Here is a 25,537-nt window from a genome sequence, read left to right on the forward strand (position 1 = left end):
CTCTGACACATATCCAAATGCTGATCAATTACCAAATAACCCATCCATCCATCCATCCATCCATTTTTAAGCCACAAGGAAGAAGACAGGGCATTACTGAAAATGGAATGAGAGCATCAGTCAGCAATGTCATGATGGAAGAGAGCGCGAGTTGGAAGCAGTGCACCCTGAACAGGTAGCTACAGCATTAAACAATATTTTATGATATATCTTTGGGGAAAATTTTGGTAAATGAAAGTAGGCAGATGCCAGATAGCTTGAACAAAAAGTCCAGGAACTCCAGCAAGGGTGGACCACATTTAAAGAGAATTGCAACAAAAAACCAAAAAATTCATTAAAAAAAATGTGGAAGTAAATCAGATCTGTGCCAGAATAAATTTAGTCCTGCAAATTGTAGCAAAGGAATTTGTGCCTTGATGCATTATCTTAATTAAAAAAGAAAAATGACATGCCCAACAGATCAAGTTCGGGATGGTGCCCAAAAATGCCTGCAAGCAAACGAATCCCTACATCCAACCCATTTCATTCAGTAAGACACAGCAAGGCAATCACCCAGTACGTCTCCTTCGCAAGCCCAAACATGGTTAGATTCAGAGATAATGAAAATGGAAGTAGGTTAAATACTATAATATTAAAACTGATGACAAGTAAAAATTTAAGATAAAGGCTTAAACCTTGATATGAAATTTGGTAACAATAAAGCCTCCTCTCTGCAAATTGTCATCTATTATTTGTGCACTCAGCCAGATTTTTCCTGAAGTCCCCAGCATCACTAATATAGACATGCGTACTAACATCTCCTGATTTTGATTTTAGAAAGTAATGGACATTGTTAATGGAACAATATTCTCCTATCTATTATGATAAATCCATTCCACCATCAACATCCCAGAGAAAAGCTGTTTTACATTAATGCAACAAGGGAAAGTTATGATATCAACAAATGTTTGAATGAATTATACACATTCTCTGCCCTCAAATTTTAGAGTATTATATACCATCCAAACAGATAGGCTATGTTTAATCTCGGGAAAAAATTAAGGAAAAATATAAGAAAAAAAAATAAGAGGAAAGAAAAAATTTAAAATTAATAAATTAAATACTTCTTCAAACTCATTTAACTTAATTTCTTTTATTATATAAAGATTAAATAATTTCAAAATACATACATTTTTAATTAATTTTAATTACATTTGATTTTTTTATATATATTTTTTTTATAATAAAATCAAATATGAAAATAAATATTTTCCTTTTAACAACTTTTTTTCTTTTTCTTTTCTTAGCACTTTTGAAAACCAAAAGTAGCCTTAGAAATCATGAAAAATGAATCACTTTAACATGTAATTATAAAAATCATCCAAATACTTCACCAAGACCACAGAGATCATACTTTTTCGTCCACACTGCTGTTGATGAATGCTGTACCATACTATCTTGAAAACATGTGAAAACACAAGTAACATACCTACAAAGACCCAGGAATGATTACATTTTTGGTTCTTCATTCTTCAGTAAGTTTCCATGCATGAATCATCATCAAATAATTTCTCCAAACTAAAAATTGAAAGTTTCCAAAGGATGCGCAAGGAAAGTGAGAATACGTAACTAGAATAAATCGCAGGTAATGACAAACTGTCAAAGCAAAAAACTCTTGTGATGATATTATCATAAAAAATCCTAATACCTCTGAAAAATTAAGACCTAAATATACTGGACTGGGATACACTTGGTGACTCCATAACCACTATACACAAAAAAATATGGCTCAATGGCAGTAACCGCAAAATTTACCACCACACAATTCTCAGCAATATCACAGAAAGAACTCTTCTAGCCAGAAACTCTAAGCAACTAATCATTATTTTCCATTTTTTCCTTTTTTCATGTTGGATAAAAGGAGTGTGTTCGAACCTAATGGACACAACTGATGGTGGAAACTGGAGTATTTTGTTGCCACAACTACTATTCGGCAAAATCTTGTGACAAAACCCTCTTCAATGTTTCGTAAGTCATGAAGGCAATGCCCACACCAGGAACAACCTTGTAGTATTCTGGCAGAATCCCACGATACAAACCTCGCAGGCCTTCAGACCGGATAATGTGCCCAAATGTCCCAAACAGACCAGTTTTATAGACACGGGCTCGTCCAGCAACCCCTTCCAACTGCATTCTTCGTCTCACCAGATCAATAGGGAATGTTACTGCAAATTATTAGGAAAGCAGAAGAATATCAATTGAGAGATTCTGAAAAAGGCAATAATACAGAATATCAAGCATAAACCAGATATCCCATAATGAAGTAATCTGCTTGCAACCATCAAATTTGCTCCTTTATATTCTTTATTTAAAAATGCTGATATCAATGAGTCTAAGTTGGACACAAACACGGGACACAGCTACAAGATTTGAGAAACAAATAATGGTGAGAATGTTGATGGTAACAAATGTGCACTTTTTGTTTAGATATTTGATAAACATCCTAGATGTTCCGTGTGCTTGACCTTTGTCTGCCATGCACATGTACAGCGGAAAGTTGATCATACTACAGATGAGAGTCATGCCCATTGTATCCGAAATGGACTCAGATCATCTTTAAAAGTGACCGTATCACTTAGACGAGTAAAAAAATGCTTCTAAGTTACTAAACCCATCAGGCCAGATTGGCTTGGTCACTTGCTCAACAACTTGTTCCCAAGAGTAGTAGTAAGGCCTAAAGAATTTCATATAGTTCAAGTAGTTGCAACACAGGGATTTGGTAGGTAACCACAACACCCTTTTTTTATAGGTTGGTAACCACAACACCCATTGTTACTTCAGTAGGACCAAGAAATTAATTGAACATTACTGCTATTGATTGCTCACACTGTAGCAGTGGCTAGAGAGCCATCCATCAAGGTTCAGTGCTAATGCCTCTTCTATAGGTTGGTAACCACAACACCCATTTTTTATTTTTTTTTTGGAATAAATAAGAGAGTATTAATTGGTGCTAATAGCACACAAAAGCACACAGGTCGTATATAATGAGTGCCAAAAGGCTAAACTGAAAAGAGAGGAAACAAAAAAATACTTCCTCAACAATGACCCAACCAATTTATGAAATCAACCAAAAGCATCAAGCCTCCACCTATGTACACCATAAACCTTTAGAAAAAAGGCCTCTTCTAAAGGTTTGTGGACCCTCATGCAAGTCCCAAAGGACAAAACTTACATAGCTCTCCAACTGTAAAAGCATACTGGCTCTTGTGTTCTAAATGCCAAATAGCAATGGAACCAAATGCGATACTTGCAAAAGTTAGCAAATATTTGGATGAGCAAAACCAAAGGAACATTGTATAAAAATATGAAGTTTGTACCAATTAAGAGGAAATCCTTTTTGTGCAGGTTATTTATCTTGTTAAGATCGAAGTTCCAGGCTTACTTGAATGCAGGTTGTAAATCACTCACCTGTAGATGATGCAATGCCTGAAAGGCTGCCACAAGCAAGACTGACCATTATAGTGGAATCACTGGGCCTGTGTCATGAAAGTTAAAAATTAAACATCATCATCAACCACACAAAGCAGGAGAAGTAGACATAAATTGGCATAAGAATACAACCCAACTTTTTAAATAGGAAAGATACTTATACTATGCACTGATTTATTCATTCAAGTCACAGGGTCTTCACCTTTGAGTATGCCAAGAAGATCTCAGTGCCTCATAAACAGAAAAGCTTATTGCTATACTCGGTCCAACCCCCTGCATCATACAAAGTAAGACAGTGGCAATTAGACCCAAAAAGAATGCAGTAATAAAGAGTGAGGAGCAGCATAGTAAAAACATACCAACAATGTTGCCCCAATTCCTTTATACAAGCCCAAAAAGCCTTCCTCCCTGCAAATCGTATGCAGAGCGTGCCCAATACCTCTATAGTATATTGTGTTTCTCTACAAAATTCACAAATGAGTTATTAAAAAAGCTAAACCTGAAAACACACAAGAAATGGGCTATATCACAAACCACACCTGCGACCCAACTCAATTGGTTAAACACCTTTAAAATAGCACACTACTTTCAGACAGTCAAGGATAACTAACCCATCCCAACCTTTTCCCAAAGGTAGTTACTTTTCATTCTGAATTTCCAGTCTTTTGCTTGCATGACACATGCATTGGAAACCAAATGATAGTTATGCCACAGAATTGAGGTAAGCCCACAAGTTAAAGAGAAATGGTGCGGCATACAAATATTAGAAGCAATGGCCTTAAATTTTAATAATTTAAGTATAGATTTTCTCTATTTGTGACAGCCCACAAATTTTTTACTCTTTAGCATATGGATCAGTTGCCCCTAAAAAGAGCACTTCTAAAATTGTTATCATCCATCTTTCTGTCTCTCACTGTGTGTGTCTGTGTACATGCCTCGATTATTCTCTAATTTTAAGGATGAACTAGGATGATATTAACTAGATGAGCTACCACTTGCATGTTTATTTAGTAATCACACAAGAACCACACCCTCTTAACTGTTGTCCAGTAACCAAATTGTGTAGATGACTATGAAATTATTATAGAAAATGAGTAAACGTTGTTGGCTTATAACTGTTTTTTTTTATAAGCAAAATAATTTATAAATACAACAACTAAGCAGGACACCAAACTACACAGGACGTAGTGGTTAGCTTATGATATTGTAAGGTTTTTATTGATTTGAACTTTGATCAGCAAAATGTCACAAACTGAACAGCCACTTGCAATTATCAAATAAAGAAGACTATTGTTATTTTCCCAAGCTTATGTTCTTTTTCTGGGTGATTCCAAATTTTTTTTTTGTTGTTGATCAATAAGTAATATATGTATTGCAAAAGAGGCGCTAAAGAAGCGACTCAAAGAGTTACAGCAAAGAAACACTCACCCCCTTTACAAAAGGACCCAAGACACTAGGAAAGCACAAAAAACCCTCTCCCTTAACGCATACACACCCATTCTATAAAATCTATTAAGGTCAAAGGACCATCTTTTATCCACAATTTGGTTTCTGACCATAGTAAATACACAAAAGAAATTTCTTGGTGATTCCAAAATTGTGATTAGATGATTCAAATCTACAACCGAACATGTGCAATATGCAAAAAACAAACCAAAAAGATAAAACAATAACAAAGCCTTGAAATGATACAATGCTTCAAAACATGCCAAATATGCTTTTTAGAACATATTAATGAGGAAAAAAGAAGATAATTAAATAAAGAATAACAAGATATACTTCCGCATTTCCTAACTCAACAGAGCGTTGACATTACCTGTGCGGCAAGGCGTGTCCTGACAAGGTCCAGTGGATATGTAGCAGAGGCAGCTGTTATGCCTGCCAACCCACCACTTACAAAGTGCACAGACATGTCTGCACTCACATTTCCCTTATGACTTTCTATGCCAGAAATGGATTGTAAAAACTGTGAAACATAAAACAAAAAGTGATATTTTAATAAGCAACAACCAAACTGCAAGAGTGGTACATCAACACAACTACAATTATGATGATTCACAGAACACTTGCACTTACACTCTTGTAGCGTTCATAAGCATAGAAATTAACTGAAGAATAAGGAAGCCGGTGAACAATTGTAACCAGGTTTCCTTTCCAAAATGCCCTAAACCCTTCTTCATGAACAATACGTGAGGCTTCGTGCCATATGCTTGCTTTGCTCAACGTGGCAACATCAGACTGCATACCTTGAACCTAAAACAATACAATATTAATCAACCAAATAGCTAACTAAAATAAAAGTAATTATAGCAGAACCAAATGAGTAAATGGTGAGTGTGACAATATAGGCAGATGCAAGTTTAAAGGTCAAAGAGATGTAAATCCAAGCTAAATATAACAGCGCTTATTGATCAAAATAAAAAATAAAAAAATAACAGCAGAGGTGCTGTATGGGAAGTCTGCCTTCGCATAGATACACCTCAACAGACAGGGAAAGACAATTCCCCAACAGTGTACATAATGGACACAAACTTACAAACCAAAATCTAATTACCCTCCAAAAAACACCAAAGGAGGCTATATTTTGTTCAGGTTAACTCTGAACATCAGGGCAGGCAAGAGGGTTTCCAGACAGATCCTTGGCTCAACAAAATGGCTAGACAAACAATATAAAATGTCAGTCACCTGGCAATGAAGATTCAAACAACTTAAAATTCAACTCAACATCATCTCAAATTTTGGTTGGCCAAACAAATTTTATTTTGAGAATAAGCTCAATCCAGGGTCTTATAATTGTTTATCACAAGCCATCATTCCTATCCTTGATGCTCACACAAGATTTGAGTCTTTCTTCAGTACTTGTAACACCCCCAACTTGAATTAAATCATTCTTTGCAGATGCATAGTGCAACATTTGAATAAACCATCTTAAAATAATTTCCCTTATCTTGTCCTCAACAGAACCCACCTCCAATTCCCCAGGAATATGTTCAATATTCTTGTATCTTCCCCGGTGCTACCCATCAATATTCATCTTGGATACATCCATTTCTTCAGTATTCTACTAAACATCCCACATTTCTTGAAATCCTTGAAGCATCTGATTGTTGAAGGATGTTATTTGGGAATTTTACATGTCAGACAAAAATGCCTCCATGTGCACTTTCACCCAGTCCTGACTCCATTGAGCTGTTGATGGTTAATGTTATGTTATTGATTGAAACCATAGCTAGCCCATAATAAATTTCAAGTATCCCATCATTGCATAATATTTGAAACCTTTTTAACCTTTTCATTGACCGAACAAGCACATTCACCTTCTTCTAGAGATAACTAACACAAACCCCAAATTATTCCACATGCATGCTACCTAGAATTAGAACAACATAAACCCCCACTAAAACAATAATTCCACCCGACTTAAAAAATTTTCCTTATCAAACTTCAATACCTCCGGTCTAACCCGGAATTTTAGAATCCATTCCCCAATGCGAATCCGCAAAATAACACAACGGGCTAAAAAATAAACCCCAGAGCCCATGTCGTTATAAAAAAACAAGGACACCAAAAATATTTTCTTTCTACAGCTTCCCTTCCTCCATAAGCATTTTCCACCGCGAAATTTCGCACGAAGCTAACCGAATAGAGGGCAAGTGAGAAACCAACCTGAAAGAGAATGGTGAGGCGAGCAAGAGGAGCTGTGCAGGTCTTGCTAAAAGCGCCGGCGATGCCGCCGGCCAGAAGCTGGTGCACCGTCCCGATTTGCGACTGCTGCTGCAGAAACTTCCGGGTAGCGCCACCATCGACCACACCGCCGTGGCCAGAATTCAAAGCTCTCTGCCCTCCTTCAACAACAACTCTAGCTTCCATTTGTGTACCCTACAAGCACGGCACTTTCCCTTCTTCTGAGACTAAATAGGTAGGGAGCTAGGATGAAAAATCGTAGAAACCCTAGAAAAAAGAAGAAGAAGAAGAAGTGATGGTGGTGCATAAAGAGAAACCCTGAAAAAACCCTAATGGACTCCCACCAAAAAAAAGATAGAGGTTTGTATTCCTACGGCTTAAAAACTGGGTTTTCCACAACCCAGCACACGCTTAGAATCTGCGTGCTTTGGACGGTGAGTGTGAATCTTGTTCCTATTTCTTTGTATTTTCTCTTTTCCCTTTTCTCCCATTTTGCTTTCTTTCCTTTGCTTCCCTTCCAATCTACAATCTCTCCTAATTATATTCCCATTTTTATTTCATTAATTATATCATTAACAACCTCTTAATTGCTATTAATTTTATATTCATCGAAAATTATTATGATATAAGTCAAATCCTAGATAATTCAATTCATTACAAATATTCTGATTCATTTATTCAATAATATAATATAAGATAATTTAAAATTATTGTTTTACTCTTAAATTATTGGATATCATATTTATGAAAATTAGAATAAAGTTCAAGTTTTTTATTTCATCTTTTGGAAATAAGAAAAAATTTGTTAGTTTTGATAATTTAAATACGATAATAAATATATATATATATATATATATATATAAAATTTAAATTTTATATAAGGATATTATTATCAATTTGTTTCTTATTCATTGATATTCCTATTATTACAAAACATTAAAATGAAAACAAATAATTATTCTAATCTTAAATTTTTAAATTCATCCATTCACATTCTCATTCTCATTCACCCATACCACACATCCCCTTATATAAAAAAATTATTATTTTTTGTCCAAATATTTTTTATCTTTTCATATTTATTTTATAGTTTAATTTTCATTTTTTATTTTAGATTGACATTACCCTTTTTATTTATATTTTTAATTATTTTCTATATTTATCACATCCACGTTATTTTAGAAAATTAAAAAATTTCCTATTACTAAACTCTTAATTTTTTTTTTTTTATAGTTATCCTTTTACTTTTAAAATTTTTAATGTTTTTTATTTTAAAATTTTAAAAAGATAAATTTATTGAAAAATAACTAAACTGTATAAGAAATATTATTACTATAACCTTTAAGTTTTAACTAATAACAAGAAAATTGTCATCACAATTTTTTTAATAAAACCTTAGAAATTAAATTTCAAATAAAATATGTTATTTACAATTTTATTTAAAAATTATTGAAATTATTATTATTTTTATTATCTATAAATATATTAATAGAATCTAAGATAATCTTAATAAAAAACTTTGATAAATATTATTATAATTTTAAATTATATTTCCAATTTATTTGGATAGAGTTTAAATTTGTTGAAATTAATAATCCAACTTAATGTCAAATGAGAAGATTCTTAGGAAATATTATAAATTATTATTTATTTAAGTCTTTTTATATTAATCAAAACTCTCGAACTAATCATGGATTAGACACTTAAGGGTCATTATGATTAATTTATTTTAAATTTAGGTTTGTTGTTATGTGGACAAAAAGAATAGAAAGTAATAAAATATTATGTTATCAAAACCTGTTTTAATAAAATTATTTCATAAATATAAATATAATATCTTTTCATTTTTAAATATTGAAATATAATATATTTTTACGAAAATAAAAATTTTATTTTCACATTAATATTCTAGGTTTGTTAATGTCACTAATTTTAATATAAAACAACTTCAAAAGGTGTATTATTATTATTATTTCTATTTATAGAATTTAATTACTATAATATCCATAAAAACAAATATTTTCATCCTTAATTATAAGCAATAATTAATAATTATGACACCCATAATGCGGTTAATCAAACGAAAATATGAAGCATGCGTGTACGGATGGGTAAATGTCGGAGGCCCAGGGGCCATGGCCCAAGCTTATGCACAACGACCAACTTAAGGCCCTCGAAGCCGTGCGGTGACGACGACTAGGTCCAACAAGGATCGAGGATTGGGCCTAACGCTGAATGTGCGGCCCTACCTGACCAAAGACGGGCCTGAGTGGCCCATAAGACAGAAACAGAGATGAGAGAGGAGAGAGTGGGGTTGGCTGGGGATTGCATGAAAGTGAGTCATTACTCATTAGCTAAAGTGATTTAAGGGCTAAGAAGGGAGACTGATTGAAGGTGGGTGCATGCACAAAACAAATATATAAAAGGTTAAAGTCATCTTCAAATGTTTAACCTCGAATCACACGCCAGCTTTTGCAACCCTCTTTTTTGGACTTTTACACAGAGTTCACTTTCTCTTTGGTTGCGTGGAAAGCATACAGGTTTTTACCATAATAATAGAAAGATGCCCAAATGATATGCTGTAATCATTAAAATGAACCTCCTTTTTCCCTCAAGCATCAGCATGGATTTGTTACCACTGACCACCAGCCCACCATTTCTAGAGTCACCTTCAATTATGGTCTAAAATATTAATTTCATCACATCATCAATCTTTGTTCAATTTTTAAAATGCATGGAATCCCAAAAAAACCCATCCACCCATTCGTAAAACCAAAAGGGACCTGCTAAGCGCAGCCCCAATTGGCGAGTTTTGGTAAGTGGGAAGAGGAGAGCAGCCGTGAAAAAGTTGGTAAAAGGACGGAGGTTCATTGCTTGTCATCTTTTATTTTTCAACGTTTGAGAAGTTTGAGAAATTTGATCATTTATGAAAAGACTTAAGAAATGAAAACAGTTTCATGTGTTGGGTAAAGGCCACTTACTTGACATACTATACTCTTTTCCCTAAGCTGGGAAAAGATAGAAAGAAAAAGGGAAAAGGGGGCCTTTCACTAAGGACCATGGGCAACAAATGGCGCTTATGAAACTAAAAAGGTAAGAGTAAACGTCCTCGATCAAAAAGGAAAAGCAAGAATTAGTTCGGAAAGACACAATCATCGTCCATGCAAATATTTAAAAGCCAAAAACAAACAGTCGTGATTCTTTCAATATGTATATAATACAACAAAAAGGAAAAGCAACAGAATCATTTCTAGGACTTGCTTTGACCTGGTCTACCACCACTTCTCAATTTATCTTTCCCCACTTTTTCCTCTTTTAAAAGAATTTTTATCTTCCCCCATAGAGGAAAACGCCGGATCACTGCCTTTGCTGCTTTCACTGAGCAAAAGCTAATAATATAAATTCAGATTCATGGCAACCACTAGCTAGGGGTGTGCTTGGACTGCCATCTAGGATAGGGTCCTAGGTCTCCAGCTATACATGTCACAGCTCATGAGCATACAATTCAAAGTAGATTTTAAAAGACAAAAAAAAACAAGCACAACGGAATGAATCATTCAATCCATATAGGACCCTCAGAATACAGAGGTAGATTGCCATGGCCCATGGGTCTTCATAAGCATCCGTTGGGCGCAGATACCAATTTTATATTCATAATGCAGGTATGCTAAACCCCACTGGCTCGCGTAGGATGAGACTCCAAATTTACTGGCAAAATGTATTCTGTAGGGCATAAATATGATAGAATGGGTTTTTGTAAAATCAGAATAAAGAAGCATGTGTTCAAACGTGACTGTAGCGATTCCTGCAGAATGAAGCCTGCAGCTATTAACACAAATTCTTACCACAAAAACACAGCTAGCAGACAAATGATCTGGGCATCTCAAATGGTACAAAAGCAATGTCCATGACAGGCCAGGTAATACCAGTGGTGCTATTTGGAAGTTAACGACACAGAGACACAAGGATCTGCACCTAAGTTCTTACACATCAGGTGAACTGAGATCATTTCCTTTTCTTTTCTTCTTGTTGATGGTTTTAGTTCATTTCAAAGCAAACCGGAAATGAAGGAAGCCCCCAAAGATTTTTATTGTCATAGGAAAAAGCCCCAAAAAACTCAAGGAGTCAACCACAGTAAAACCACAGTAGACTAGATAGAAGAAACCCTAAAGAATAAGAGCTTAATCTTACAAACTAAAATAAATATCACAAGGGTTCCATCCAAAGATGCATGCGCCTCCTGGGCTTTGCCAGTTTCTACAAGAAATCATCTGATTGCCACAGAAAGACCCCATAAAAGGTTTCCATTCACACTGGAAAACAAAATTTAGGCCCAGCCTAACCCTAATTCAGTTGGCTACCACCATGGTATCATTTTCAACCATATAAACATATATCAGCATTTACACCAACTAATTATGTTGTATGCGCATCTCAAACGATCATATACACCCAGAGTGAATTGGTAAAAGAAAAAATATATAATTATTTATCTAAATTTTGAAATGAAACATACCTTCTTACACCATTACAAGGCGGCAATCATTTGATGCCTTCTGTTCCAATTTGGAGTCTGGCAGTCAGATAAAAGCACATCTAATTGGGTCTTTGTCAGAATAATATCCAATTAGATAATGCCAAGACAACCAAAATGGGACATCTTCAGCCAACAAAATCATGTAAAAGTTGCCCTCCAATAACATCCCTTCCAAAATGCCGATTTTGTGCTTCAAAACCACCTATAACATATCCCTCGCTATTTGCATCAAGGCCAAGCCCAAAACGTTGAGCTGCATTAATAGGAAAGGACTCTGATAAACCAATCCCATTATTCTGGTGAAGACCCAGTGTCAGGGAAACATTACTGCTTCCACCTGCAGTGCTCACACCAACTCCCACATGCGGATGGGCCGACAAGTTATTGTAAGATAAATTCATTGGCTCCTCACTACCCACGTGTACCTCAGAAAGCTCATTTCTGGTACGTTTTGATGGGGCGTCTTGAACTCTTTGAGCAGAGGTGGATGGATTTTCAAACACAAGTGAGTTTGCTGAAGGTAAATGATCACTCTGCCTGTCGGCACTTCGCTCCTCTCTCTGGGAAGATTTTTGAGCTTGTCGTGTCTCCAGCGTGTGTATCTCTTCCACCATTGGCTTCCAAAGTCTTACTCTTGCATTGATGAACCAGTTGGAAACCTGGACCACAAGTGACTATGGTTAAAATAGGTTGGATGAACATGGGCATAATATAGAGGGAAATAAAATCAACTTTTAGAACTCAAGCATAAAATAATGAAGGAAACAAGCAAAGTTTCCTGTAACTTCTCCAAGCTTTTGCAGTTGCAAAACCTACATAGAGAGATGATGCTAAAATAGAAGAAAACATGGCTCACCTGGTTCCGGGAGAGACCAGTCTGCTTAGCCAACATTAGCTTGTCTGTATCAGTAGGATAACTGAAACACAAAACAACAATTGAATTATCTCAGAAGCTTCATATACATAGATATCAACATGTACATGCACTGCCTAACAACAAAAGAAAAAATGATAAATATATAAACAGAATACATGTTTATTGAAAGCATAAAATGAACTCACACGATTATTATTTTTGCATGTTGGTTAAAAAATTAAATTACTCACGGGTGAAGGAAGTGTTCAAACAACCATGCCCTGAGTACAGTTACAGCTCGCTCAGGAAGTCCCCTTTGGGGTCGCCAAACAGGTTGATGTTCAAGAAATCCTGAGCTGTGCATGGGTCTTTGACCATAAAGGCCTCTATCAGTGTTCCCAAACCTTGGACTTTCATCTTTTCCATGACTTATTTGTCCATGGGCTTTGTTTGTGAACTGAAGCTGGTCGGTAATGGCATTCTTCAAACACCTGAAGTGTTTAGACATAGCTTTCAGAGCCAAGTCGGCATAGGGAGCCGCATTGCCGAGACCAGCAACCGATTCAAATGATGCTACAACTGCCTGCATTTGTTGATAGTAGTGCTTGTACCTCCTGTAAACCTAATATTGACCATAGATAGCAGAAATTTATCAAAGATGCAACTCAACAAAGGGACTAAAAAACATATTCCATTGATGTTAGAATGGAAATAGAACAATTATTATCAATTCTTCACTTTTTTGAAGCATTACTCCAGATTATACTGCCTTTTGTAGGACAAAAGGCTCCTACAACCAATAAGTACTCATATTATTGCAGTTCAATTTATTAGTATTGGTAGCAGGCAAAGAAATGACAATTGGTACCAGGTCAATAACATAAACCCAGGAAAACAAGGCTAAAGAGGTTCAGATAGAGAATATTATCTAAGATACAAAACTTGCGACCAATTCAGAACCACCCAAAAGGGTAGACCTTCCTCCAAATTGAATGAACCAAAAAAGCTTCCACTCCAACTCATTGAACTACAAATGAATTAAGTTATTTGAGTGGATCTGTAACTCAACCACCTTAAAACCACTACAATAAATATATACTTAAAATTATGAAGTAAATAACATGGATATATTACGAACAGAAATCCAATGGAGAATAAAAATGCAATAGCAGTAGTTATTTTGCTTCAAGTGGAAAGCACCAATATGACTCCCTTACAAGGAAAAAAAAAATATCACCAGAGATCATTTGTTCTCTTTCCTGAATCACAGATGGTTATTATCTTATTTTTTCCAAATGGCAAATAGATAAATCATTCATGGAAAAAAAAAATGCCATTAAAGCAGTTAAAATAAAAGCATATGGAAAATAAGGATAATTAAAATCTAACCAGAAGTCCAAGCTTTCTGGTTCTAACAATTTAGCAGATAATTGCAGCAGTTAATACCTTAGCCAATGTTTTACAGTCTCACTTTTCAATAGCTAACCAAATCATGAATCATGGTATCCACCCTTTTCAATGGTACCACCATAACTAAGCAAGACAGGAAATATGTTGTCTCCTTAATATACCCCAAAACAAGCACAATTTTGAATAGAAAGGACCCCAACAAGGTAAAAAAAGGCTTTTCTGACTGCAAGGATGGATCAGAAAGGACTTTACTTATGACTGAGGGCCTTCTCTGAAAAAACCTATCATTATAAAAGAAGTTAAAACTGCATCAGATTATTGACTCAAATCAAACAATATTCAGAGGAGACAATGGCATTTTTCCTTTGACGAAAAATTGATTATCCACTTCAAAGATAGCTGGGAAACAACCAATTGGTGAGGTTTTCATACTTCAAAAGTTACTTATTTCTCCTCTCTAATCAGAGGTATGCAACTAGAATTTTCCTATAATCTCACTCCAGTTGAGAGAGAGAGAGAAAGAGGTGCCGAAAGAAGAACCCAACATAGTGCTCCCTAACTACCATTGTTTTGCTTTTGCTAGCTGCTACACTATCTCAAAAACCTTAAAAGGATAAAAAATGATAAGTAAGCACTTAATCATCAGCAGCAATTAAAAAACCAGATGAATTACTGATAACAACTTTAAAGAACCAGAGAGATATCTACTCTCTATCTTGCTCCGAAAGGCATCACGGCAACTTTCTGTAGAACAAACATAGTCAACCTCATTTAATGGCGGAAACTAGTAGATGAACTGGACTAGGTTAGTTGCAATTTTGTCAACCCCAAACAGAACTACAAACTAATTTATTTTTACTTCAGATTAATGGATTCTCATCTTGCTTTGAATAAAGTCATCCTCCAGTTTAAATACACAAGTTAAGTGACAAACACACTCCATGAAAATTCAGCACCAAGTAACATTATGAAACCAGCGAGATTTCCAGTCCTTAACTTTCCATAGCCAGCATATTTCCCGAGTACAGCTGCTTGGATGGTGGTTTAAGAAACCAATTATCACTTGGAATATCTAGCATATATATACCATCTCCTGTACTTTCTTCTTTGCACTTGAAAAATCCAAACTGTTCTTCAAAGTAATATTTCAAATTTTGCTAAAATACTTTTGATCATGTGCTTGACTGCTAGACCGGCGGGTGAGGGATCCTGATTAGATTTGCAACCCCGACCAAGAGAAAAATATAAAGCATGGAGGAATAATCACTCTTGAAACTTGATATCTTGCCAAACTAGAAAATCCAAATTCACCCGTGATGAGCCCCGGGGGAAAAGGTAGAGAGCTTGTCATCTCATCTTCTTTAGGCATGGAATACCATTATGCCTTCCATATACACTTTTTCCGAGTATAAATCTTTTCAACCGGATTCTTTCAATCACTTTATGCACATTACACCCCAAACTTGGTGACAATGTCACCTATTAGAACTCTTTCCATGGCTGTCAGATACTTTATGGCACCAATCTTTGTGCATATATTCCCTCCTATCACCTTTTCCAAAAAAGATGATTTGCAATCTCTAAGGCCATCTATCCCCTACAGACGAGAATCTAATTCACATAGAATACAGTTGTTACAAGGACTCTATGACTTAGATATTATCACAGATGACATGCTTCTTTGCCACTTATTCATGCAACACCACAAATTGCATGTTGGTTTAAACAATGACTAACTATCCCAACCCATTAATGAATCATTCATCTATATACTAAAAATCAATTGGACAGTGACTTCTACAGTGATGAAAAGCTTGGGGATCACGAGAATGAAGGAGGAAAAGAAAATTTAAATTGATCCAAAGGAAATTAAAACGGCGATGCCAAACTGCAGAAAATTATCGAAAATATTAAAACAAAAGACCCAATCATGAATATCAAACAAGAAGTATGTTTTGAAGGTAAAACTCATAACTCAAAACTCAACGTCGAAGAAATCCCATTTAGCTAAAGTGCAAATGAAGAAAGGATGGCGTCGAATTAGAGTCATACCTCGTCTAGCATCGAAATTAGCCTCGACTTTTTTCTCCGGTGCTCCCCCCCATCTCCACAACTGAGCGGATCATCAACAATTCCAGTTCCACTCAGACTCTCCATTGGAGGATCCATCATCGACGAATCCGCTGAGACTCTTTCGGCGTAAAGTCCGCAGCCCACGTCGCAGAACTCCTCCAACAACTGCTGTGCAGGTTTCAGGAACCTCGATCCCTTCAAAATTGAAGCATAGCCTGTAAAAGGCCCGAGAGGGACGGAACTCCTCGATACATCATTAGAGGTGGAACCACTACCACCAACAATGCCCGGAACCATATAGCCACCAGTAACCTTATCGCTAAAAATTGCAGACCCGTACCTTTGAAGATTCAGTTCCAGTGGAAGATTGTTTTGGTGGGTATGGTGAGAGGACAGAGATAGAGACAGCCCTTGCCCAGTGGTGTTAGACTCATGATGGGTCAATGATAAGGGCTCCGGCTTGAACACCACCATCTCACCACCATTGAAGGACTGATCAAAATCTCTGAGGTTTTGGGGAGCGTAAAAAAAAGGGTTATGGTTCATATCCTGAATCGAGCTGGGGTTTATGGGCAACGAAGATTGCGGATCCAAGTAAGGATGGTGCGAAGTCGAAGAAGAAGAAGACGCATTCATGATTCCACCAACATAACCCATCAAATTCACGCCTTCTTCTTTAACAACACAACCTGGGTTTGCCTTACAAGCCTCAGCAGAGCCTGAAAGTGGGTGGCTATGGTGCTGAAACTCATGGGCGCTGGCGCTGGCGCAAGTTAGCAAATCGGAAGGCAACAGTGAGGGATCGTAGAGAGGGAGCAAACCGGCGCAGCCGTGAAGATTAGTAGCTGCCTCCACACAGCCCGAGTGGTTCTGAGCCACAACTCTAAGCTTATCCCTTCTGCTCTGCTGTGGTACGTGGTAGGGTTCAAAACCATCCGCCATCACGAAGTGACTGTAGAGAGAGGAGAAAACGAACAGGAAGAAGAAGAAGTCGAGGGAGGGGGCCGGGGATGTTTTGTCTATTGAGGAGGATAAGAGGCGAGAGAAAACAGTGAAAGAGATGGGGTGATGATGAAATGAAAGGTTATGATGATCTTCTTCTGAGCTGCAAGTATGGCAGACTGGCGCAAGTTAGCAGAGACTGGGACGTGAAGAGGATAGTGAGAATTCTGGGTATGGTATGGCGCTTCACTTCACGCATCCTCACAAGCACACACTCACTCTCTCTCTCCTTTCTCTCTTCTTCTCTTTCTCTTTTCTCTTTCTCACTCACTCACACACAGAGACAGAGAGACTCTCTTTCTCTCTCCTCACTCCATTGAGCCTCTGCTGCACATAGGGTTTCGAGAAACCGGACGACCACCGGCTATTTCCGGTAATTATTGAACTAACTGTGTTGCCGATATTTTCTGTCAGGGTTTTCTTTTTTCCCCTTTGTTTTGTCGTTTTTAGTTACAAGCTTTCTTTCTTCCATTTTTAAACTCCATTAAATTCAAAATATTAATTTTAAATAGGGCTTTATTGATGACGCACGTGAGAAGGCGGGAAAGCTAACAGAGTGATGAAATATAAGGCTGAGTTTGGCGTTCACAACACTCATCTCTCGCTTTACGAGGCTTAATTTTAATCATTTTCTCCCCCAAAATAAAAATCGGAAAAGCTACGAGCACACGTCTGTCACAATGACCAAAATGGCCCTCCCAATTTAATCAAAAACATTTCAGTGATAAAGGTGGAGAAGCCTATTTTACCATTTGGGTAAAAATGACAAAAATAAAAATAGAAAAAGGAATTCAAGATTAAATGGGGGGAATTGGTGGGTGAGGTGAGGGTTGAGACGTGGGTGGGTTCACGTAGGAGGGGGACAGATGAACAACAAGTACCCTTTCCCCACAGTGGGGTGCAGTTGCGGGTGCACCACTTGAGAGAGCAGCTTCACCAATATTTTCTAAAAGGTACCCCCTATTCAATAAGGCCCAGTCAAGATTTTGTAGTGGATGGATCATGGACCTATTTTTCTCTCTTTACTCCTTACTCCTTACTCCTCTTGTTTGATTACTTGATTTGGACACTTACATATTCTCTTTTGGCTTAATAAAAGGACCCCCTCCTTTTAACACTCCCACGCCACACGTATAACTCTCCTTTCCAAAGTAAGTATGCCATTCCACTTTACCACTCTCTCCCCTCCTTGCAAATTATTAAAGAAAGTGCCAACACGTACTGTACTGCTGGTAATAATTCCTATATGCTCGTTCCAAATATGCACCGCACCACCATGCTAACTTATTTTGCCTCATGTTTTATGTGTTCCCCTATTCATTCTTTCCCTTCCCTTCCCTTCCTTTTTGTTTTTCTTTTTTTCTCCTGTTTCCCACCTTTTTTTTCTATTTGAAGTATTCTATCGAGGTGAATAAGATAATCTAAAATATTATCTGACTTAAGATTTTTTATTTTTTATTATTTTTTGTGGTAATGCTGGTTGATGTTAATACATCATTTTCATAATTGCGTGTTAGGTAAGATGGTAAGAATCCCGTGACCTCAATGTTACGAGGTCGCACCCTCCCATGTTAGCCACCTAAAGCCCACCGCACCCCACCTCATAGGCAACGCCCCCTTCGATGTTGGAAGTTTATGAAACCATTCCCGCCGAACACTCGATATCATGTTATTTTAGACTATTGTTGTCCTGATTCTGGCTAATTCTTAAATATAGCATATATATATATATATATATATATACTAATATCATATGTACAAGGTACAAACATAATTGAGTACACAACATGTCGTATATGTAAGTATAAAATATTATGGGGAGGCAGTAACCTGAAATTTATAACACACATATGTTTGTCTGTATTTTGGTAAGGAGGAAAATGATATTTGAATTTAACAGAAAGTTCTGAGGTTGGAGGGTGGGGGTGGGGGCTGGGGGGGTATGATGCTTTAAATTTAGAGACAGTTGAGGAAACGACAGAGCATACGAAAAGCATCATAAAACTGGGGATCTCACAGTCACAGGCTACCTATGCATATATAGAATACCTATTATCATAGTGTCCTGGTTCTAGTATGACGAGTGACCATACCTATGACTATCAAGTGCCTTTGTGCGAGTAACGCCACACATTCACTGGATCCTTTGAATTCTTTCGATCCTTTCTTCTCACTTCTCTCAGGGTTTTTGTCTTTGGACAGTGGGGGCCTAAATGGTAATAAAAGAGGGGAAATAGAGGGCATGGAGGTGGAAACAGTACACCTGAGACAATGATGAAATGGAACAGTAGAAAGAGGGAAACGTGGCAGTCTTGGGTAAATGGGGACTGACATAAGACATGTATAAGAACCAAAAATCAAGTCTGGGGGAGGGGAGAGGTGGAAGGGTTCAGGTGACGTAGGAATAGGAGCACCGCCAGAGATCTTTTGCTTGAGACTTGGGAGAGAGAGAGCGCCCGAGTTTGCCGTCGCTCGACGAAACGGAGGTTCAGTTTCGTTTCAGCAACCCAATGTCCGTACAAGGCTGATGGTCCCCTCCTCTCCCCTTCCCGCCCTACTCTTTTTCTCCGCTTCGGCGTTCACCTCTCCTGTTTGGGAAACACGCTCCACTCTTGATCTGTATCTAGATTCTGGAATCCATTTTCATCACTTTTTTTTTCTTCGTATCCTAACTTTTTAAAAAATTTCATTTTTCTCATCATACCCACATCTACACTTTTTTTTTTTTTTTTAATTTAAAAATACAAATATTTGTAATGCGTACCTGAATCATTTGCAAAATTAACCTATTCCGTGAATTCAATGAGGGCTGCTTAATTTTTTATGGTTTCTATAAACAACTTCCCTATAAAAAAAAAAAAAAAAAGTTTTGTAAAGCTTGCCTCATACATTGCTGAATTATTACAATCATAATTAAATGCAATATTTCTATAAATAAATCATTTTTCTCTTTTTTTTTTTAAAGCTCTTTTAATGACATGATACATTTTACTTGTATTAATTAATTAGGATAATGAAGTGGAATATGTTAACATGATTAGCACTCCATTCAATGATATAATTAAAATATTATGCTAATGTTATTATCACCTTGAATGTGAAAAAAAGAAAAAAAAATTGAACTATAAATCATTTTTTTATCATATTTAATCATTACATTATTAAGTAAAAGTTATGATAAAAGTGAGTCTAAAAGCAATATCATCCACTCTATAATATAAAAAAATTATAACTTGATGTGGATAAATAAAAATGTTAGTTCATTTTTTTTACTATGTATTCTATTTTATTAATTTTATTTTAACCAACTACCATGAATTTAAAACTTCTCATTTATTATTATTATTATTTTTTAAAATGATTAAGATGGTAAATAATATTAACTTTTATTCAACTTGAATAATGCATGATGTTAATTTGAATTTTTGGAAATTGATGGTGAGCTAAAAATTTTAAAATGAAGATAAAATTTAATTAGAGTTGAATTGATTTCCAATTTATCAAACAAACTCATAATATCACTTGATCTTCGTTCTTATTTTACATTGGTGATGGATTAAAATTGAAGTGAGATATAGTGATTGTTGATTATATATATATATATATATTTCTTAAAAAGGAAATAAAAAGAAACACATTGGTAACTTGAGGAGTATTGAGTGTGGAGTGGGAGGGGGGAGGCGGGAGACGAGGCCAGAGAGGACTGTAGGCTGCGTCATGCGTTGCGTGAAGGGTTCTGAGGAACAGCTACACCGTACTCTCGGTAATATATATATTCTGAGAAATAGCTTTAGTGAATTAAGAGAGAGGGCTCTGATAAGTGATAACTGATGAGTGATACCCTCCTCTTCCGGAGTACCATCACCTTGCGCCTGCACCGTGAGATGTCCCTCCAATCTGAAAATTGGCGGCCCACGTCCACTCGACCTGTCTTCCTAATCCTCCCAACCATCCATAAAAACGACGTTCCGTTCGCATACGTTTGGCAAAGCATTTCAATTTTCATATAACTTGGGATGGTGTTGGAGATCAGGTTTAATGATAGAACGGGTGGGGGCCAAAGGAGAGAAGGAGAGTGTATGATATGGTAAAGGGTGGGGGTGGGGGAGGGGGAGACTGAAAAGCCGAGATATAGGATTATAGGAAAGAGGGTATTTACATTTTACATGTAAAATGATATGGCGGTGGGGCGGGGGATAAAACATGAAACTGAAAGCGAAGTTTTACTGTGACCTCATTATGCTGACCTCAACATCATCCCATTCCTACTCTGCAATCATCCATTTCTACTTTTTCTTATTTAAATTCACTTTAAGTCACCAGATACATGATACATCCCCACTTCTCATTCGTCCTCGATTAAACTACCTCTCCAACACCCATCCTATTCATTTTTCTCACTCTTTAGTATTCACATCTTTCATAAAATATATCTGGATTTCGCTTGACCAAGTCAACTTCACATGCATCATGGAATGGAATGATATCATTTTTTGGTTTCTGATTGTAAAATGATTTGGGATTATTTCATCCACTCAACTGTGTGAAATGAAATGGATACTAGAGCCATGTGCTCCCTACCATTGTCTCACATAATTTTAATAATATTTATTATTATTTTTTAAAATTCTCATTATATAATCAAATATAAAAAATCAATTTTTTGACTTTTTTTTTTTATATAATTAATGATTCAATTTTTTTATATACAGTTTTACATTAAAAGAACGCAAAATAAAAGTAAATATGTAATTAAAGTTAATTTAATTTTACAGATAATATTTGGGGAACCAAATAAAGAAAACAGTAACTTGGAAATAATGAAAGAAGGGATATTAGTGAGATTTCATAAGAGAGTCACTCCAAAACCATCCTAGAGCTAATTGGATGATTAGTCAAGTAAATTAGAAGGAATCTCGCGATTATATTGAAGATTATCTTATCTCAATGCTGAACATCAAATCAACAAGATATGGACAGCAATGAAACCACAATCATAGAAGACTTTTTCTTTCTTACAATTTTTAAATTTTATAATCAAGACTGGAGGAAAGGGAGTGAGTGATTGATCCTCAACTACCTCAATGAGAGGTTACGATAAGTCAGGGAAGCCTAGACAAGATTGTGAACATGGTACATGTTATATTTAAAGAAAACAGACATGTTTGATACATGAAGATAAAATGCTTATGGATTGTGACCATCAATTATTTACATGAAATGTAGTTGTAGCCTTGTAGGCAACTAAGGAAAGAGGAGCTTTTGCTTCCCACTACCTTAATTTAATTTCAACCCCATTTGTCAAGTGCTTCAAAAATCCTGGCACTTTCATCGAAATGGAGTGTAGTCATTCTGTTGACTTTTAGGCTCGACCTCTTTACTTTGCCTTCCAGGCTAAGTAATTTTGAAATTTCTATCGTATTTTCTAGAACTATTAAATGCGTTGTCTCCTATGATGGAAATGGGAACATGGGAGGTAACATATTCACTCCAGGTCCACCCAAAAAATAGGTTTGTGGCCCAAAAGGCCCATTGGACATGTCTCCAAAATTATGTTAGATCGTTTGATGGTCCAATCCCAGATATTTGTTTTACAAAGGATTGGATGTTATGGGACGATCCGATGAAGGGTTTTCTTTTTTTTCTTTTTTTCTTTTTTTAATGGAAAAGTGGTTTTTGATGGTTGAATCGGGTATATTGGGGGTGGGGGGGACGTGTCGAAGAAAGAATCAAAATGGTTGATTCACCAAATAATGTGACTAGTTGCGAGATTCAAAAGAAAATGTAACCCATGGAAGATGATGTGCTACGATCGACTGTCCACGAAAGGCCCATTTGGCATCTTGTGATGAGCAAGTAGAAATCGTTCTCACCTTTTTCAGCCATGAGTGAGGTGGCTGGTCCCATGAGCCCGTTGGAATTGACTAGAGAACTACCGGCATGCTGTAACTTGTTTGGTTATTTATGTAATACTTCCAGACTTGCTGTTCAATCTTCCCAAAAAAGGCACCTTTGCAAAGGTGTGCATATTTAAGAAAGCAGTGACGCTTTAGGATGTGCACACCATCCACCTTTGATTGTGTTCCATCACATGTCTGCAAATTAATTCAGTCCCAGCCCCACCCTCTGCTTTCACACATCCTAGCATTTTTCTACTAACTTTTTTCCTTCTTCCTCATTTCTTTATTAACTTCTCAGACTGTTCATATTTTCCTTTATAAGATTATACATCTTTTAATGCGTGTATATGTTTTGCTTGCAACCTTCAGATAGATTGGAGGTAATTGGAAGCTTAATATGATGCTAGTGTTATAATGGTTTTGGAGGTCTGGAGTCATATGCCAGAGGAAGTCAATTCTTCTTGTGACAACATGGTATTGCCATGAGAGACTTATCTTTATCAATTTAACATTATTAGTCTTATTGTCTTATATTTCTCATATTGGCATTATCATGTTAATTATATTAGAATTTGTTAGTTGTTTGAACTTATTTTTTATCATCTATTTTTTGAAGGTTTTAAAAATCAAATAACATCGGTTGCTCAAACCAATTCAACTATGTATCTATGGGCTCTCTGATTTGAATTGTTCATTTGAATCATTTATAATTTGGACTGTAATTTGATTGAATCAAAAGATTGAAAATACATGTATATGTTTATTATTTATTTTAATAAGAGTTACGAGTGAGTCTCAACAATGGATTACATTTAGAAGAATGGTCAATAAGTGTTTTATAATGATTTGAAAAAGTCTTTTAAGAATGATTTTCCCTCCTCAAATTTTTTTATTATTAATAGTTTTCTCCTTTAATATTAGATATGTATATTTTTCTAAAGTCTTTTTTCTTGGATCCTTTATGTCCCAAGTATTCATTTTATACAACGATCATGCGTGTAGAATAAGGAAATTGTGTGCCATCATGGGTCATTTGCAGACTTTTTAACTAAACACCAAAATACAATACGGTTTGTCAAAATGATACTGTTGATAATCAAATCATGAACTTGACTTGACTTGGAGGTAGTAAGTCGAAAAGGTAACTCCTTAGGGGTAGTATTAGACTAACACTATCTTTCTCTTTGGGAGACATACCGACACCCCATTCCAAGGGTACCTTATTTTTGCATCACCAAATACATTAAGTCAAATCACACGTAAAAATTATAATAATTTAATAATGATATTAATACAATTCACATGTAACAATATTCTTTGATCAAAATTTATATTAACTTCAAACTACACAAATCTAAATATCCTTTATTTCATAAATCATACTATAAATTATTTAAAACCATTTTAATAATTTATTAAACAAATTTCAGCTTAAATGTCTTATAATCTATTCATTAAAATATTGTAACATTCTTAATCGGGATAAATCCAATGAATTAACTAAAGAAGAGATAGAGATAATAAACTAATGACACAAGATTTAACATGAAAATTCACGGAAGAGATAGAAAACCACGGGTATTCTTAGGAGGTTTGGATCCGAAATTGCAAGCCTACACTCACAAAAGCAATTTGGTGTTGCCACACGACATCGTTTCATAGCCCAATTTCAAATTTTCCCCTTCAGTCCCTCAGATCCCAATTTCTTTGCACATTTGCAATCCTTCTCCGTCGTTTTATTGTTCGGAGGTTCCTTACTCTCTGATTATTCATCTGACCCTCAAATCGATGCTCAAAAATAAAAGGAATTGGTAACGCGGAAACTAGCTGAGTCAAAGCTAGTCTCTGGCTGCAACCAAAGGGAAGCAGGTGAAGGTGAAGAGCAAATTCGTTTTCTTATGGTACGAAACTTGTCTCTGCACCCAAAACAGTCGCAGGTGAAGGCTTGAAGCTGCCGAGGCGAATGGATGAAGTGCTGCTTCCGGTATGTGTTTAACTTTTTATTTTTTGGTCTTCTGTTGTTTGAAGTTTGAAGTTTGAAGACTATGTTTTTAGGTTTCCTGGTTCACGTTTTCTGCTCATGCACAGTTTTGTTTTGGGCTATAAAACTTCAAGAGTTTTCCTGTACCTTGTATGGGCTTTTTTTTTTTATTGGAATATTTATTGGCTTGATGGGGGGTGCTCTCAATATTTCATTAGAATTCGTTATTTTTAATTCTTAATAATTAATTTTAATTTTAATAATACATGATTCAATCACGGGGCCATTTGAATCACGAATAAATAACTTTTCTAATTAGATATATGTTTTATTATTTTTTAATTTTTAAAAAATATTTTTATGAATTTTCATAATTTCCGTTCTCCTCTTGTTTTTTTTTTTCTAAATTTTCTTATAATATTTCTATGTAACCACTGGTATTTGTTCATTGTCGCAATAATTTAATCCTAGGTTATATTCAATAATACATTTTCCCTATAAAATTTCAGAACTTTTGGTCGTGAAATCAATAATTGAACCTTTGGGTTTTAGCAAATGAACTACCCCTTGAAAATTAGCTAGCGAATTCCCACAAAAATTGAAAACTTGCCACACTTTAGTGCAAC

The 25,537-nt window shown here is 35.8% G+C and overlaps 2 protein-coding genes across 3 annotated transcripts; both read right to left on the reverse strand.

Annotated features, from left to right (window-relative positions):
• Positions 1–1,595: 1,595 nt before the first annotated feature.
• On the reverse strand, positions 1,596–7,706 carry LOC100244349 (uncharacterized). 2 transcript variants are annotated; one of them, XM_059739132.1, is made up of 8 exons: positions 7,527–7,671; positions 7,135–7,419; positions 5,545–5,721; positions 5,285–5,434; positions 3,828–3,929; positions 3,671–3,741; positions 3,448–3,515; positions 1,596–2,204 (listed from the first exon to the last, which is right to left on the reverse strand). In XM_059739132.1, exons 2-8 carry the CDS (start codon positions 7,336–7,338, stop codon positions 1,966–1,968), a joined length of 1,011 nt encoding a protein of 336 aa, XP_059595115.1. In that variant the 5' UTR covers positions 7,339–7,419; positions 7,527–7,671; the 3' UTR covers positions 1,596–1,965. The 2 variants fall into 2 exon arrangements, with proteins under 2 accessions (XP_059595115.1, XP_002272651.1); XM_002272615.4 differs by having other exon boundaries at positions 7,135–7,706.
• Positions 7,707–11,478: 3,772 nt separating this feature from the next.
• Positions 11,479–17,473, reverse strand: LOC100266680 (BEL1-like homeodomain protein 9). The gene is made up of 4 exons (XM_010655932.3): positions 16,008–17,473; positions 12,797–13,167; positions 12,546–12,606; positions 11,479–12,348 (listed from the first exon to the last, which is right to left on the reverse strand). Exons 1-4 carry the CDS (start codon positions 16,968–16,970, stop codon positions 11,815–11,817), a joined length of 1,929 nt encoding a protein of 642 aa, XP_010654234.1. The 5' UTR covers positions 16,971–17,473; the 3' UTR covers positions 11,479–11,814.
• Between the last annotated feature and the right edge of the window lie 8,064 nt (positions 17,474–25,537).

The sequence above is a fragment of the Vitis vinifera genome, chromosome 8 (assembly GCF_030704535.1).
Source record: "Vitis vinifera cultivar Pinot Noir 40024 chromosome 8, ASM3070453v1".
NCBI lineage: Eukaryota > Viridiplantae > Streptophyta > Magnoliopsida > Vitales > Vitaceae > Vitis > Vitis vinifera.